General features: G+C 45.3%; 1 protein-coding gene across 3 annotated transcripts in view; it reads left to right on the plus strand.

Annotated features, from left to right (window-relative positions):
* PTCH1 (patched 1) overlaps positions 1–12,285 on the plus strand; it is a 71,151-nt gene extending 58,866 nt beyond the window's left edge. For all 3 annotated transcript variants that reach the window (XM_058565452.1, XM_058565451.1, XM_058565453.1), the window contains exons 20-24: positions 2,946–3,088; positions 6,639–6,738; positions 7,246–7,500; positions 9,154–9,709; positions 10,245–12,285. In XM_058565452.1, the coding sequence (XP_058421435.1) occupies positions 2,946–3,088; positions 6,639–6,738; positions 7,246–7,500; positions 9,154–9,708 (1,053 nt within the window). In that variant the 3' untranslated portion in view covers position 9,709; positions 10,245–12,285. The remainder of the gene's footprint in view (positions 1–2,945; positions 3,089–6,638; positions 6,739–7,245; positions 7,501–9,153; positions 9,710–10,244) is intronic.
* Positions 12,286–17,684: the final 5,399 nt, after the last annotated feature.

The raw sequence follows: 17,684 nt of genomic DNA on the forward strand, positions 1-17,684 counted from the left end.
AACACACCTGACACATGTCACAGTGAAAAGGCTTCAGAGCACAGGCATTCCCTGGGAGTGGCAGAAATTTGGCTGGATTCCTTTTCCTCTTGGTGACCGTCACGAGAAAGGCATTGAAGGTGAAGTGAGCTGGTGTGTTCTAGTGGGCCAGGAGGGATTCTGCTTATTTGGTGTTGTCACTGATGTCACCACAAGTCGTAAAGTTGTCAACTTTGTTCGTAAGACAGACAGTGTATGAGTGGGTGTGTGTCGGCGTGTGCGGGCATGTGCATGCAGGAATACACACAATTTTAAAAACCACAGTAAAAAGCAGGGATGAAATGAGACCACACTCACAGGCATGGTGGGGATGGCATCACTGAGGGTGAAGCGAGTTGGCAGCCGAGGAAGCCTCCTGGGATCTGTGAGCAAAGGCACAGGCTCTTGGCACCGGGGAGCTGCCTCTCCCATCTCAGCTCCCTCTGCCTCTCAGCCTCAGAATTCATGACAGCAGAGAGTAGGACAACTAGTGTTACTCTCTACAGGAATGTTTTTCCCCTCTCTCTTCCTATGCCCTGTCCTGTGAATGCTTTGTTGGAGGAAATTAAACTTCAGGAGGAGTCTTCAATCCAAGAGACAAGCCCATTGTATACATTTATCAGAGAATTATTCAAAAGCCTCATAGCAATGTGTAAATTATGTTGCATCTGTGCTTATAGCCTAAGTTCTTAGGGTTATTGGTAGACATTCAATAAATACTTACTGACTGAATATTTATTCTGAATATTTAAACAGATGTTTCAATGCCTGGCCAGGAAACCCAGCACTGGACTTGGATCCAATTACTTGTATCTCTGTTTTTGCAGTCTCTAGCATTGATTTTCTTGCACCCAACATGTGGCATATGCATGTCTACACATAGGCACATCTCCACACATGCTTCTTTGGTCCTTCCACAGGAGTCTTGCAGGGCAGCAGTTATTTTACAACTTAGAGATTGTAAATTTTCGTGTTTTAGAAGGACTGTTTTGTTGAAGTTATCCTATATGTCTCCCAGTGTATAATGAAAAGCTGATAATGCAGAAACAGTATTCTCTAAATTTTGAGGCTGCCCAAATTACTTTCCTCCATTGAGCTGGGAGGAGGGAAAGAGGGTTTTTAAAAAAGGAAAGCCCACCAGCCTAGCGCTTAGAAAACACACAATCCTAATATCATTTCTTCAAAACGGAGAAAAATTTGCATGTGAGTGAAAAATACACAAGTTATTTTATTCTGATGCAAATGAAAACTACGGTTTCTGGTGGCTAGCATTGCAAACAAGGGCAGATCTATCCTAGAACAGATATTTACAATGGAAATGCCGACTATAGTCTCTAAACTGTACTGGCACCCCAGGTCTCTGCTCATGAGGTAGTATGAACATAAATGCCACAGCATGTTGAATAAACAACTAAGGACTGCCTCTGCTCCTCATGCAAGATGTAATTCTGAGAATTTAAGGAGTCTCAAGAGCTGATGTGGCTTTATGGGGTCAGTGCTTCTAGCCCAAGTCTTCATCAAGAGACCATCCACACACGGGACATGATGTTCTTATCCTATCCTGTGTGTGAATGTCTATTGAAAGGAGGCAGTTACTGCTCTTACAAGGTTTGTAAAATGATGGAATAAGGTTGGTGAAGAGGACTCTTCTTCTGTGAACATCTTCAAGGAACCCTGTCAGTTCGCTGTTTCGGAAGCATAAGTTGTGTGCGAGAGGATATGCCCACCCTGACCCTCTTGGCCTCATGGCCCAAACATGGCAGAGAGCAACATGGTTCCAGATGGTCTTGATGCTTTCTTCCCAAGAGAGAAAGGCGACTCTGTTGACCCTCATGTCTCCCAACTCTGAAAGAGCATGTGCATACGTAGTATGCACTTGAGAGAAAAGTATGAAAACTCATAGCACACCTTTGTACGCTGTTATTTCTTCATCTGTTAAGGAGAATAACCTTCCTGTCCTTCCACAGTGTACATAAGGGATGGGAATGCACCCTGCAATGAGCTGTAGGCCTTGATTTTTAAGGAGCTACAGCTTGTAAAGGCTCTGAGCTGCCTTTTCAGCATATCCTAGAGCAGTCTGAACTTTGAGGCAGAGAATGAACTTGTGCCAGGTTCAGCCCTCCCTGATGGAGTCCCACTGTAGGACCAGGAGGGATCTGACGGTAACTGACCCACATGGAAACGGTCTTGGGTAAAACTCTCAAGCCAACATTCCGTGTAAAGTTCCCATTTTGTATCAATAGCATTCTTGACCTAGAAGAGCTTTAGGATTGCAAAGGAGGCAAGAATATGTCCACACATAGAGTAGGCTTGATTTGAATTTACAGTTCTGTATTTTTCTTGTATACCTTCGTGGTACTTACTAATGTACTACAAACACATTAGTTTGAACAGCGACAAATTCTAACCTCAGCGTAATCATGAGGAAATATGTATTTAGCTCCCAGGTGCACGTGACACCAAATTAAGCCCATTTGGAAGTAAGATCTCGACCATCCAAAAAATCAGGCAAAATGCTGTGCTTTCACAACTGGAGGTCTCCCACGTCAATGGTGTAAGATAATTTGAGTGGGGGAGAAAACTTACGGGTGAGTAGCAGTGAAAAGAAGGGAATATTTTGCTCATTTTTGTATAGTTTTGGTTTTGTTTTTAAATTTAAGGTTAATATTCTTTTCTTTTTTTATTGTTGTTATTCTGAGATTTACATCAGCGCCAAATATGACCCAGTATCATGAGCAGGTCATTTTAGTGTAAGCCTAGATTTAGCTCGTTGAGCAACCCTGATGAAACATTCCAAGAGCTAACCAGGAAGACCTGAGAAGTTCTGTAGAGGCATCTTAAAGCAGTGTATAGCACCTAAGACAGAGCTGACCATCAACGGAGTCGAGTCCAGGAGTCTGACCATGTGAACTCTGCTCGTTGCACAGGCGTTTCTGACGGCCATCGGCGATAAGAACCGCAGGGCCGTGCTGGCCCTGGAGCACATGTTTGCACCCGTCCTGGACGGTGCTGTTTCCACTCTGCTGGGAGTGCTGATGCTGGCAGGGTCCGAGTTTGATTTCATCGTCAGGTAAGGGGAGTGGGAGAGAAGACTTGTTTTAAAAATCACTGTTACAGCAACTAGAAGGATGTGCAACTATGACATACAACTATGTACTGGGGCTTTGGGGAAAAAAAAAGGAGGAGGATTGGCAATAGATGTTAGTTCAGGGCTGATCTTCCTCACAAAAAAAAAAAAATCACTTATTTGCTCGTGTGACCTCTGTTGCTTATTTCCTTCTGTATCTGGTAGATTGCAGCGTGTCTTGTGACTCTTTTTCCCCCCCAACTTTATCAAGGTATAATTGACAAATAAAAATGGTGTACATTTAAGGTGTACAACGTGATGTTTTGATTACACGTATACGTTGTGAAATGATTATCACAGTCTGCAACTCTACTTTTTTTTGAGTTCATTAACTCAGAGATATGCTGAGAAGTGTAAAGACAAGCTCTCTTCTAGAGCTATCTTGGGAGAAAAGATGGAGGTTTTGGGGCTAGCAGTGAAGGCAACTCCACAGCTCAAGGCCGAAGGATCACCCATATCCCAGTTATTGGCATCCCAGGTTAGAAATATCTACAGAAAGAGATGAAAAGAGACGACCGTGTTTCCCATTAATTGACTAAACTTGACCTTCACTTCTTCAAAACTGTAGAAAGGAAAACTTACCAATATCTAAAAATCGTCACCTAGATTTTATTCTTTTAAGAAGTGAAGATAATGTGCCCAGATTTCGTATTCAGGTTCCCACTAAGATTTAGGAAGCCTTAGGATGCCAAAGTATGTGACTTTGCTGTCAAATTTTGGGAATCAGAGCCTAGTGGAGACCTTTTGGAGACTTCTCTTTGGATCTCAAGGCAGGCAGTTTCTGGTGAATTTAATAAAGAATGTGATTTTGTGAAGTCTAGAAGGAGAGCAAGTTTTCCTTTGAAAAGCATTTGAGAACTGCAGGGAAAAACCATTTTCTTCTCTGAACCACATCCACAGCTTTGTGAAGGAGATGCTCTTGGATGTAACACTGCTGCTCCATGGAGGGGCAAGGCCAGAATCATCAATAAATAAAAGATAGTCCAGAAGCAGAGCCATGGTAAAGCAAGACCAAATGGGAGAAATGACTGGCTGTGCGGGATGCTTCCGTAGTCTGGAGAGAGAAACTAAACACGCTTTGCTGGTGTGTGTGTCTCTGATAGGCCCTTCATTTTCCAGTAAAAAGAAAGGGGTTTTATCTTTAAGTTTTAGCCAGAGTTTTTTTTATTATGGAAAAAAGATCACTCCCTTGTTTGTGGCATACCCCACCAGGCAGTCCAGTGTCATGGAGAGTTGGCCTTCCTAGAACGAGGGCCAGAGTTTGCTCCTTGCAGTTTGGTGTGGGATGAGTGAAGAGGTGACATGGCTGTTACAGTGTAGACAGGACTTCTCCTCTCTTCCTGTAACGTGCTTAGGGATCATCCGAGGCTCTCTGGAAATGCAGATGGGATTTCATGGGGTGGAGGAGCAGAGTCTGCATTTCTAGCCAGCTCCCAGGTGATGCCTGTGATGCTCGTCGTCTCAGCACAGACTGTTGATCAGTTCACGAGCCCATTAATGCATTCTTGTTGGTCAATCCCAGAGAGATATATGCCTAAACTAGATCAAGGTTTTGGTCTGGGTTTTGTTTTAAGCTCTTAATCTGACTTTGAGTTTTCCTTTATTTCCTCAGCATACACTTATTTGGACATTGGTAGTTTCTTTATGGTGTAAAAGCCCTATGTCAGGTAGATTTTTCTTTTGTGAAATTTCTCATCCAATTTTCAAAACATTCAAAAGTGCCGTTTCACACAACAGCAAGTAACATGGATCCCATCCTGCTCCGTGTAGCTTACGGTCTTCAGGGGGAAAGACAAGTTCACAGTACACAGTTCAGTGGTTCACAGTGCAAAACTGTGGGAAATGCAAGGTATGCTGGGATCGCAGAGGCTCTAATTCAGCCTTGTGGGGCTGCCCAGTGAGCCACAGAGAAGAAACTCAGCCAGAATTGGAGCAGCCAGCTGGGACCCTGGATGGAGGGCAGAGTCCCACCTCTCTCATCTAACCCAATGGCTTCTTGTTCTCTTCCAGAGATATCAGGGTTCTTGTTTCAAGCACTTAAAAGGGCTTCCCATTTTCTAGAACTGGATGGATTAGCCTGGTGAAGCCCTCACTGAGGTCGACTAAATGAGCAGACATTGTGTACACTAAGCCGTCAGAAATCTAATTGGTCTGTTTATTCTACGGTTAGATGGATGGGATGCAAATGTCTTAATGCCTGCTGCTGATATATGCCTCAGCCTAAGGTTCCAGCAGTTTACATTAGAGCAAGACGTTGGCTGCTTGGTTTTTACTAATGCAGCTCAGAAGTTTCTAGTGTTTACAATAGCTTCGAGGTATTTGTATTTTTATAGGGATTCTCTCTCCTTTCATCTAACGTTGAAACATATATAGACACAGCACAGTTTGGTGCCTGTTCCGTTTTATGATCAAGAGGACCATTAACAGATATCTTGTCCGCCCTCTTCCTGGAACATCCTAAGCTCACCCCTACCCCAGCCCACTTCCAGTAGAATCACCCTAGAAATCGTTAGTTACAGAAATGCACACTTGTGTGGAGCCTGCTCCCGCCAGCTGTGTGGAGTGTCCGCCAGCAGCTCTCCCTGCTGACAGGTTTACCTTGGTATTCATGAAGGATCCCAGACCTTAGCCCTCAATGGTGGGAAAGCAGGGCCACTTGTGCACTCTCCTCTTCTTCATGGTGCTGCGGCCTTTATGTTTCAATTGGCTGACGCAAAACAAGAGTATTCAGAGATGCTAAATTGTTCAACAAAAGATTGGCCCACAGAGCAGCCCTGTCTTTGTGGACTGCTCTCCCCCGCAAATGCCCCGGCAACCATAGAATGGGCAGCGTTTCTTTGCAGAAAGCTGGTTCCTGTGTTCTAAAAAGGTTGCAGTTGGAGCTATTGGGTAAAACTGGAACTCACAGAATTCTAGTTAGAAAGTTGTGATTAATGAAAGCACAGGGAAAGCCTTACCTGATATGCTGGAGACTTAATTAGAGATTCTGCTCTAAGATGCAGAAGCATTTCACAGTGGATTAGCTGCCTGCAGAAGTGGGCTGCTTTTCCTCCTGGGCTAAATTGTTTAAATTCTACACCCTTCACTTCATTTGTTTGCTTCTGCTGGGTTTTTGTGAACGGGGCCTCTCTGCATTGTATTTGTGCTTTCAGTCTGCTCAGCCATTCAGTTCACATTCCATATTTTTCTGTTTGTGTAACACATTCATAAATAACATTACATGCCATGAGATTTCAGCAAATTAACAAACTAATTTTTTTTTCTTCCCTTCACGAACTAACACTTTGGGTTGTGGAATGTAGTCCTCAGAGTCGTAAGGTAAAAAAAGAAAAAAATGCTTATCTCGTGCTGCATTTGAACGCAGTTTTGTAGCACCTTTTCAGTCGTGTGGATTGTGTTAATTTTGGGTTCTGACGTGCTGCAGTATTTGGGCACAGGAAGTTTCATTTCCTTGTGTCACAACAGTGAGTGTTCCTGCTCCTTGTGTCTCCAGGTATTTCTTTGCTGTGCTGGCGATCCTGACGGTCCTGGGTGTTCTCAATGGACTGGTTTTGCTGCCGGTCCTTTTGTCCTTCTTCGGGCCGTACCCTGAGGTCAGTAATTATGCCAGCATGACGTGCAACCCACAGGCCACCTGAATGCTGTTTTTCCTGGTGTCCCTCTAAATTTAGATATTTAGGTATATCCATATTTGCTGATCCTTTACTTTTTCAGTTAACATCTCAATAACTATGGCTTTTTTCTCTTCAGTTTCGTAGTTTGAGGGATGTAGTACTGGTTTGGTTTGTTTTTTCTAAACTGAGTGATTGGCAGCCTGCGTCTTGTAGGTCTGTGTCAACGAAGCGTTCTCCACTCCAGATGAATATCTGGGCTTGGACGAGAGTGAAGGGGGTGCAGCCTGCCTTCCAGTGTGTGAAGGCAGAGGGCAGTTCGTTTGCTCCAGCTGTCAGACCTGAGGGTCGTCGAGGTGGCAGAGGGGGAGGTGAATACAGGGTAGTGGGACAGGCAGAGCCCCTTGGACAGTACTGTGCTTTGAACTTGGAGTGTGGCCAACAGGTAAATGGATGATAACACTTTTAATATGCAGTCTCCTTCAATAGGTGTCTCCAGCCAACGGGCTAAACCGGCTGCCCACCCCTTCCCCTGAGCCGCCCTCCAGCGTGGTCCGGTTTGCTGTGCCCCCTGGTCACATGAACAACGGGTCTGATTCCTCTGACTCGGAGTACAGCTCTCAGACAACGGTGTCGGGCCTCAGCGAGGAGCTTCGGCACTACGAGGCCCAGCAGGGCATCAGGGGCCCTGCCCACCAAGTGATCGTGGAAGCCACAGAAAACCCTGTCTTCGCCCGCTCCACCGTGAGTCATCCTAGGGGGCAGCCCCTGCCTCTCAGCAGCGAGTCAGACAGGATGCAAAAATAAAGTATAGGTTAAGTGGAATCACATGAAATTGCCAATATTTGACTCTTCTTAAACTATAAAAATGTCAGTTTCATACGGTTGGATTTCATACAGATCGAAAAGGGCAGGGGCCAGTGACGCTAACTACACAGAGCATGCGCATATATCTTGTTCGGGCTGAGTACAATTTGAGCTTAAGGGCCTGTGGTAAAGCCTGTCTTGCCTCATTTTTTGTTTTGTTTTGTTTTGTTTTGTTTTGTTTTTTTATGCTGCATGTCATTTTAGAATGATAATTTAAAAAAATGTAGTGGTATTTTTATTGCCGGCAGAAGTAATTTTTTTTCCTACCACTTCTTTTACCTTTAATTGCCCTTGGTACAAAATAATTTCAATTATTATTGTCTAAGACTTTATCCAAAGCTTTTGTGGCTCCAAGCTCACGTTCTAGTTGGCTGGAAGGAGTAGAAAAGCTTAGCCTTCGGGAATTCAGGAAAGCCCTGAGCAGCCTAGGAGCCCCTTCTCCGAGGCTCCGAGCACCCTGGCCATGGCCTGCACTCCATGCTGCCCAGGATGTGCGTGGCCCCCCAGGCCTGGAACACAGCACACAAAACCCAAGGAAGGTGCTAAGGCTCGTGTTGCTCCAGCCGAGGGCCTCCTGCTGTCCCTCCAGGAAATGGGTATTCCAGTCCCAGGCCAGAGCAGCGCTTCCATGAAAGAGAGAGAGGCCAACCAAATAACCTGAATTTTCCTCCTCTTACCCCCCGTGACGACGCCTGCTGAGCTGCAGTGTGAATCTGGTTTTGTTCAGCAGGAGCCTAAAAATAGGTACAAGCTGAACGACTTTGAAGTTGGTCACGGTCGTCTTGATTGATGTGGCCACTGTGTTGCTCCATGCTTTGTATAGAGACCCAGAAACGAGATTCCTAACAACCCGACAGAGCAGCGCTGCCCCATGGAACTTTCTGCGGCAATGGAAATGCTCTCTGTGCTCTCCAAGGCAGTAGCCACTGGCCACATGTGGCTGTTGGGCACTTGAAACGCGGCTAGTACAACTAGGGAACTGAATTTTGAATTTTAATTTAAATGTAAATAGCCATATGTCCCTAATGGCTACCATATTCAACAATGTAGGTATGGGCAGTCCTGCCAGTGTCCTGCATTTGGGCAGGCAAGGGCCAGACACTTGGCAGTTTTAGAAACAGAGAAGCTCAGGGTCTGACTCTCTTGTGCAGGGCGGGGTGCCGGCTTGTGGGAGGGAGGCAGCTCGGATGCTCTCCGACCACAGCCCTGCATTTATGGGCAGCAGCTGTATGTGTCCAGCCAGCTGTGCTGGAGAAAGCCTAGACATAGGGTCCAAATAAGGCACTCCTCTGCCACGTGATGGAGGTTTTGAGAGAGCTGGTTTTTCTTTTGTGGGTGGAAGGCCCCCCTTGGCTCCCCAGGGCCTCTCCCAGTCATTTGTGGCGTTGGCTGAGTGCTTGGTTAAGAAGAGCTGTGTGTGGGTGGCCCGGCGGGAACCGGAGCCAGGAAGGGAGGGCTGGGAGCAGCGGGGGGCACTGCCCAGCCTGGGGTTGGCACTGGCCTGTTGTAACCTGCCCTCACCCTCTGCAGGTGGTCCATCCTGAAGCAAGACATCACCCACCCTCAAACCCTCGACAGCAGCCCCACACAGACTCAGGGTCCCTGCCACCAGGACGGCCAGGCCAGCAGCCCCAGAGGGAAGCCCCCAGAGAAGGCTTGCGGCCACCCCCCTACAGACCGCGCAGAGACGCTTTCGAAATTTCTACTGAAGGGCATTCTGGCCCTAGCAATAGGGACCGTGCAGGCCCCCGGGGAACTCGTTCCCACCACCCTCGGCACCCAGCCTTCACTGCCACGGGCAGCTCCATGCCCAGCTACTGCCAGCCCATCACCACCGTGACAGCCTCGGCATCTGTGACCGTCGCCGTGCACGGCCCGCCCACCTCCGGGCCCGGGCCCAGTCGGAACCCCCGAGGGGGCCTCTGCCCAGCCTATGAGGACTACCCCGAGACTGATCACGGGCTGTTTGAGGATCCCCATGTGCCTTTTAATGTCCGGTGCGAGAGGAGGGATTCCAAGGTGGAAGTCATTGAGCTGCAGGACGTGGAATGTGAGGAGAGGCCCCGGGGCCGCAGCTCCAACTGAGGTGTGTGCGTGTCACGGGTGGGGACCGCCGAGGGCCTTGAGTTGGGCTGCTCAGGAGCAGCGGAGGGACAGAGGGGGATGCAGAGGGCAAAGCGCCCTGGGTGCCTCAGGCTGCATCCTCCTGGAGCCCCCTGAGCATTGGTGTGTCCTGATCTGAACCCAGTGACCTCTTATCCCCAAGGCAGGTTCCAGGCTGGGCGTCTCCCCTCACTGCTAACCTGTGGAGGGTTAGTACAACTTAACTAAGATGCTAACAGCGTCACCTTTCACCTATTTTTCAGTCTTTATTAAAGTGTCGGAACAGGTGTATGTGATAAACACCCAGCTCCACGAATGGTTACAAAGTGAGCACCTCCACCAGCACCCAGATGAAGGAGGAGATTGTGACCAGCCCCCAGAAGCCCCTCAGGCCCTCACCCAGCCCTCCACCATCCTAACTTCTAATACCGTAGATCAGTTTTGCCTGTTTTTGTGCTTTATAAATATACACTCATATACCTATTACTTAGTTTGACTTCCTTTTTTTTCTTTTAAAGGGTGAATAAAATCTGAAGCAAAGAGGCCAAAGATTGGAAGCCCCCCCCCAACACCCCCCGCAAACTGCTTGAAGAGAACCGCTTGGAGTTATAAAGACATGCTGCGCACGATGGCAGTTCTCTGTTACTGTAACCAATTGTATTATTTTGTGAAATATTTCTATAAATATTTAAGAGGTGTACACATATGTAATATACGCAGGAACAATGTAAAGTAGTGTGATCTGGGGTTTCTCCACTCCTGCCCCCAGAGTGGGCAGTGGGGAGGCCGCAGCGGGGCCCCTCCCTCTTTGTACATTGGTCTCTGTGCCACAACCAAGTTTAACTTAGTCTTAAATTTCAGCATATGTTGCTGCTGCTTAATTATTGTATAATTTACCTGTATAATTCTATGCAAATATTGCTTATGTAATAGGATTATTTTGTAAAGATTTCTGTTTAAAATATTTTAAATTTGCATATCACAACCCTGTGGTAGTATGAAATGTTACTGTTAACTTTCAAGCACGCTATGCGTGATAATTTTGTTGTTGTTTATGAGCAGATATGAAGAAAGCATGTTAACCCGGTGGCTTCTCCAGGTGTAGTTGGATGCGGTTCTCCTGTCCAGCTGTGTGAATGCGTGTAACTTCCCAATGTACTGTACTGTGATTTTTTTTTTTCCTCTTGTGTTTCTTTTCGCTGTCTTTAACCCTTCGTGGGCTCTGCCCTAGTCAGGCTGGAAGAGTCAGGGTGTCTTGATGGCCTCGTGCTGGCGGAAGGCTAGCCTTAAACATTGCCTTCTCCTTTTGCCAGACTTGCTTTAACTTCAGGGCAACTCTTCAGATCATTGGCTGCCATCTAGACACCCCAATTCTTGCCTCCAAGGCAATAGGTTCCTTTGCATGATCACTGTGGTGGACGTTGGGCCCTCAGGGTGTGGAGCTAACATCTCTTCATCTGCGTTGGTGTTGACGAGTTAGAGAACATGCCTAGTGGTGAGCCTCAGCAGGCCCAGAGCAGGTACGCTCAAGTACACGGCCTTCATTGTACCTCTCATGACCAGCACACACGCGCGCACACATACACACCAGCCTTCACCCCCACAAAACATTTAGGAGTGGATTGGAAATCTGGAGATAATGACCCTCATACAGGTAGAAACACCTGTTAATTCTGGCGCCACAATAGAGTCAGAGGTGATGTTCTGAGTCTCTACAATTTAAAATCTCCCCCTCTTCCTAAATAGCACAGTTGGGTGGGGCTTTCTGGATCTGTGTGCATCTTCTTTAAAAATAAATAGTGAGCATCCCATGTGGTTATACGGAGTCGGAAGTTCTGTAGGATATGAGCTTCAGAAGGATCCTTCTCAGTGTTTTAATATTAACATTATGGGTACACACTTCCCAAATAAATTGTCTCCTTCCTCTCATCATTATTAGTGTTCTTTCAGAATGTGACATTTATTGAAGAGCAGGAAGATGCTAATGGCATACACCCCACTGAAGAATATATATGGAGGCAGATCTCTCAACGAGGCATTATTTTTAAAGATTTGCTTCTGTATTGATTCTCTTGTCTTGCTCTGAGGTTTGGTCTTCCTCAGCTCTTAGCCAGAGACTAGCAAACATCAGGGATGCAGTTGGTACCCAGACTAAGCTACTGTAGGCATGCTCAAATGGCAGCTCCATTGTGCCCTCCTGTTTTACATGGAAAATCTTAATCTAAGGCAGTGGGCCCCCAGTAGTACCCAGCAGTGTAGTGACCTCAGACCCTAAAACTCGCCACAAAGCTGTAAGATACTAATTTGAAGCCACCTGTGGCCACCAGGTGTGTGTGTTAATATGCCGGGGGCCCTGAAGGCCCCACTGATACTGTTTGCTGCATCTGTCAGCCACACTGTCTGTCTGTCTACCTAACACCCAGCTCTGCTCAGAAAACTTGTCCTGCATTCAGGAGAGAGAGGATGCAAAATTCTGAGGTCTGCTTCCCTCTGGCTCGTGGCATGCCCTTGCTTCCTTCTGAGCCCAGCCTGTGTGGTTGCATGACAGCTTGCATGGCCCCTGCACAGCATGGAACTTTCTCTGATAGTCACATTGGCAAAGGGAGAACTCGGGGGCTGGCAGGCAACTAGAATTTTTCTCTCTCTCCCTCTTTTAAATAGTTTAATTTTGTCTGTCTTGTTTGTTCATTTGGATGTTTTAATTTTTTTAAAAAAATCTTTGCTGATATTTATAATTTTGTATCATAAGAATGTTTTCCTACAGTATTTGTCATGCCAGTTTATAACAAAAAAAAATGCAGGGATTTTATTTCTATTGGAAACACTATTACAGCTATGTTTTACTTTTGAGCAGAACTTTTATTTGTATAGAGTGCTTACTAATGTTAAATAGTTCAGAGTATATAACATTTTCATTAAGGACTCATGGTAGGGTTTAGTGTGAGGAATTTAAAGGAAATAAATATTCAAACTGGGTCTCATTGTCTGCCAATTTTGGCAGAAATGGGTTTGTGTCATTTCAATTACAAAGATAAAAGTATGCCATATAATTTATTTATATGAAAATTTATTTTTGTAGTGTACATAGTAGTCATCAAGTCTTTTGACAGAAGTATATTTTTAAAGAATTTATATGTGATGAATCCGTAATGTCTGGAACTTTGCTGAGACATGAGTGGGGCACACTTTTCATTGTAAAGTACAGCAAGGAAAGAAAATGTTTAACAGTGTTAAGAGAGAGAGCAAGTGAATATTCCGGCAATTGTGAAATGTGTATTAGTTACCATTTGTGACCTAGTGTGGTTCTCATTTTAAACCTTGGAAGGCAAAAATGTACAAACTCTCTAAATATTAATGTTCAAACACTGATAGAAATTCTAACATGAATAAAAAATAATATAACTTGTTGGTTATGTCTTTGTTTATAGAATGTTTTTTAATTAAAATATTTTACAAAGGCAGTTAGTATGTCAGGTCATCATAAACTTGGTTGTTTCTTACTAACCTTGGTAAGTATTTTTTGTTCTACTTTGTGGAGGCATTGTTGATATAAGAAGAGTTCTGTTTTTATTTTCTGAGACCAAAAAAGTTCCTAAACTACCATTAGAATGATCCCTTCTATCTCTTAACATTCTTATTTTTTTATGTGATGCCTAATAATTAGAGGGAACATTTATAAAGACAAATTCAGTGATTATTAAAATAAATGAAGGTGTCATACTAAAACAGTATAGCTGATAATGGGGCTGACTGAACCTGATACAGAATGTTTTTCCTGAGTATTTATGATGTGATTATACCTTATCTTCATCACAGCCATGGAGAAAAATAAGACCAAGAATATTCTCCCCATTTTACAGTAGAAAGCAAGGAGTGGTAGGGAAGAACTCAAGATCCAAATTGCGCTAAGCCTGTGGTGAGGGTTCAGCAAACTGCAGCCCACGGGCCTCCTCCTGTTTTGGCAAAGATTTATCAGGAGACAGATGCACCCGTTCACAAACAGGTTGTCTAGAGCTGCTTTCCGGCACAGTTGAGTAGTTGTGACACAGATTGTATGGCCTGCAAAGCCTAAAATATTGACTAACTGGACCTTTTTGCCAGTCTATCTTAAGACAAGGTTATCGTGGGCCAGTGATACTCAAGTGGGGTCCATGGGTCGGCAGCTTTGGCATGTCCTGGAAGCTTGTTAGAAAAGCAGAAGTGGGGCCGGCCCCGTGGCTTAGCGGTTAAGTGCACGCGCTCTGCTACTGGCGGCCCGGGTTTGGATCCCGGGCGTGCACCGATGCACCGCTTGTCCAGCCATGCTGAGGCCGCGTCCCACATACAGCAACTAGAAGGATGTGCAACTATGACATACAACTATCTACTGGGGCTTTGGGGAAAAAAAGGAGGAGGATTGGCAATAGATGTTAGCGCAGAGCCGGTCTTCCTCAGCAAAAAGAGGAGGATTAGCACGGATGTTAGCTCAGGGCTGAGATTCCTCACAAAAAAAAAAAAAAAGCAGAAGTAACAGTGCCTCTGCAGACCTACTGAGTCCGAGTCCTAGGAGTGAGGCCCAGGAATCTTCCTTAACAAGCTATCCTGGTGGCTCTGATGCACCAGCAGAGGCAAGCCCTACATTCCTTCCAGCTGAGTGTGGCCGTGGTTCATAATTTTACTCGGGCTACACGGCCAGCGTAGGCCAGATCTGGAAACAACACAGATCCTAACTCTGTGTGGTCTTTCCACAGAAACACATGTTCATCTGGGGGAAAGAGTGGAGACCTGTGAACTCTGCATTTGTGTCTGGGAGTCCAGAGAAAGGAATTCCCTTTTTAGTGCTCTTCCGTGGCAGTGGGGCAGGACCTCAGGGCAGGGCGTGGGCTCCTGCCCTCACAGGCAGGGGAGGGAGGTCCACCCCGGGCCAGACCCTCTTCCTGCTGGGAGGGTTCCAGTTGGCCGACTCTGACTTGGGCAAGTTGCTTGAAACCTCGAGCCTGTGTCCTCATCTGTATATAAATTGCAGATGATGAATATCCCTCGCAGACTTCTCAAGGTCAAAAGCAATGATGGTTGTGATGAGGTCTGGACCAGAGGGGATAGTAAGAGTCAACAGAATGAGAATCAGAACCACCTCTGTGGACCCCACACTGACTTCTGGTTCAGTCACCCACTCTCAGCCTCTTCCTGTGTGGTGACGAGGACCATCGTAGAAGAGTTGCTATGGGAAGATTTCATTCTTACCGAGCCCCTGTTTCCAGGTCGAGGTACTACAGTAAACTCGGACAAAGGAATGAGATGCTCTGGAATCCATGTCCTCCCTAGTGCGTACTTTTCGTGGAAAAAATAATCAAGTGTTTAAGCAGGCTTTTCTGACTTATGTCCTCATTTTCTTACCTCCTGGTATAATCAGCAATCTGTTCCTAAGCGCTTCAGTAGTGAATTTCATACATAATGCTCACTTGGTTCATTCAAAAGTCATGGGGAATATGTACTCCCTGAGACTGAGCATGGAAAATATTAATTGCATTAATTGGAATTCAAATTGAGAGAGGCTTTCTTTTAGACGTGATTTATATCACCAAAATGAGCATTCATTGCCATCCAACTTTATATTCTTTTTAAATTACATATACTGAAGTGAGCTAACGTAGTTTTTCATGTTGGCCTAGGGAGAAGTTTTTAATCAGATTTGTGTCCCCAAATCCACCATATTTATTCAGGACTTAGGTAAACATAAGGCCCCATTTTTTTTGGCACAACGGACATATTTAACAGCTTTGGGAGTGCTGCATGCTGCTCAATTTTGGGCAGCAGCCACGTTGATGTAAAGGCAGGTGTTTCATTTTTGGTAACTGACAACCGACCTTCCAAAGGAGAAGTGAAGATGGCCTATTAATCATCCAAAAAGAATGTTTGCCAAGTTTTAATTACTTTTGATGAAGGCTGCACCTAATGAGAACCTGCCTCCAACACGAATCTGTTTAATTGTCCACATTGTCATGATGGAGGGCATGTTGGACGCCATTTTCTGCATAGTTTCTCTGCCAGGAAATGACAACAGCTGCCATCATAAGGATCTTGAAGGGATATTCTGATCTGTTAGGAACATGGTGGACCTCAGGGAAACAGAGAGACCCAGGTCTCTGTTACAAAAAGAAGTGAGCAATAGAAAGGACACAAATTAAACTCAGCAGAGCCAAATCATGTACTTTTGACATGGCAGGGTGTTTTTATTATCATTGATTTATGCCTCCTTCTTAGGGATTCCCTTTCTTGAGGCAAAGGGAACAGGGCCTTTCAGCTGAGATGCTGTGAAGGGAAGCGACCTTGTAAAGCTAGCATTTGCTCTGAGAATGAGACGGACCCCAGGGAGCAGTGCCTCCCAGAAGAGGCAACCAATAGCCTCTTCAAAGTCAGTTGAGCCTATTCGCATTCCTTTTTCCTGGAGAGTGTTCTCTTCATTCGTCGGCTTCCTATCCACAGGACTTGAGGCTGAGGGTCAGGAGTGTGATGTAAGTTAGCAACAATGCAAAAAATAAAGTAAGATAAGAGTTCACAGTAAAGCAAGCCCGGGAAATACCTCTGTCAACAGCACCATCTTCATACACAATGGACAACAGCTTGTATTCTCGTGGAAAGGGGGGTGGTGGATAAGAACCTGTTTTATTTTTATAAAGAAAAAAATCATGTAGATGGAGGAGAAACTGATGAGCACATTCTGACTGATGAGTTATTATATAATAATGAGGATTGCAGCATTAAGCCCAAGTCAAGATGCCAAGAGAATAATCTTCGTAATTACGAGGTTCAGTCAGCAGCAGTGGTAGGTGGACTCCTGTTGAGAGCCTCTTTTGCAGCAAGAGGAGAAGCAAGATGAGGCAGGAACAGAGAAAAGCAGGAGGCTGCCTGCTGTGGATTGAGAAACAGAACAGCTATCCATCAGCCACATCACAGGGGACATGGTCAGATGTCCAGAAAGTGAGGCCAATACTGTGGAAAAGACCAAAGTACCACCAAAACTGGGAAAAGATCATTAAAATGAGGAAGAGGTATGAAAAAAGATAGACTGGAACAGAGAGCCAAGAGATGGTCAAAGACCTTCTCTTTCAAAACATCCATGGGCTGTAAGAGCAGTTGCCAGGCCGTAACACGTGCATTGTGACTGTGCTGAAGTGTCAGTAAGCACACTGGGCCCTTCTATCAATGGATGACTTTTGTTTTCCTGTACAGCTCCCACCTGACATGGAATCGTGGAAGGTTATCATGAATCATGGGAGTTTGTCATGAATCATGGAAGCCTCAGCTATATTAGACCTTTGCCATCTAGTATCCAAGAAATCTGGAGAAGTGATGTGACACACCTAACATTAGCCAACACTTTAATGGTCAAGTCAGATTTAGAACCTGGATCTAGAACAGTCTGATGTTCTTATTCTCTCTTATTGCCCTCTTTTTTTTTTTGTGAGGAAGATCAGCCCTGAGCTAACATCCGTGCTAATTCTCCTCTGTACAGTGTGAGCTGAGTTTTGAGGAGAATACCAATGCAAGATCAAGAAGCCACCAGTCAAACTGGAAAGTTCTTGACAGCTCCTGAACCAAGCCACCACAACACTGCTTCCCAGCAGAAACACTAGAAGCAACACAAATATGGCCCCAGACTCACTTCTGCTTTCTGCTTTCTCTGACTGCACCAAATCAATGGGACTAAACCACATCCTAACCCCTAGCTGCAAAAGAGTCTGGGAAATGTTTTTAGTTCCTCACCTCTGAGATGTAAGATGGTTGGAATAAATGTTGGGCACCAATCCACCACAGTAATAAACAAAGTCCTTCAGCCATTAGGGAGCAAAGCCAGGATTCAAACTCAGGTCACGCTCTTAACCCCCACAGTACATTTCCTCCCATGATCCAGGAGGGTCTTTCTTATCTTTTCAAATTTGGGGATCTCTTCAGTCTGTGACTTGTCTAGAAATATT

This window comes from Diceros bicornis, chromosome 22 (assembly GCF_020826845.1).
Source record: "Diceros bicornis minor isolate mBicDic1 chromosome 22, mDicBic1.mat.cur, whole genome shotgun sequence".
Lineage (NCBI taxonomy): Eukaryota > Metazoa > Chordata > Mammalia > Perissodactyla > Rhinocerotidae > Diceros > Diceros bicornis.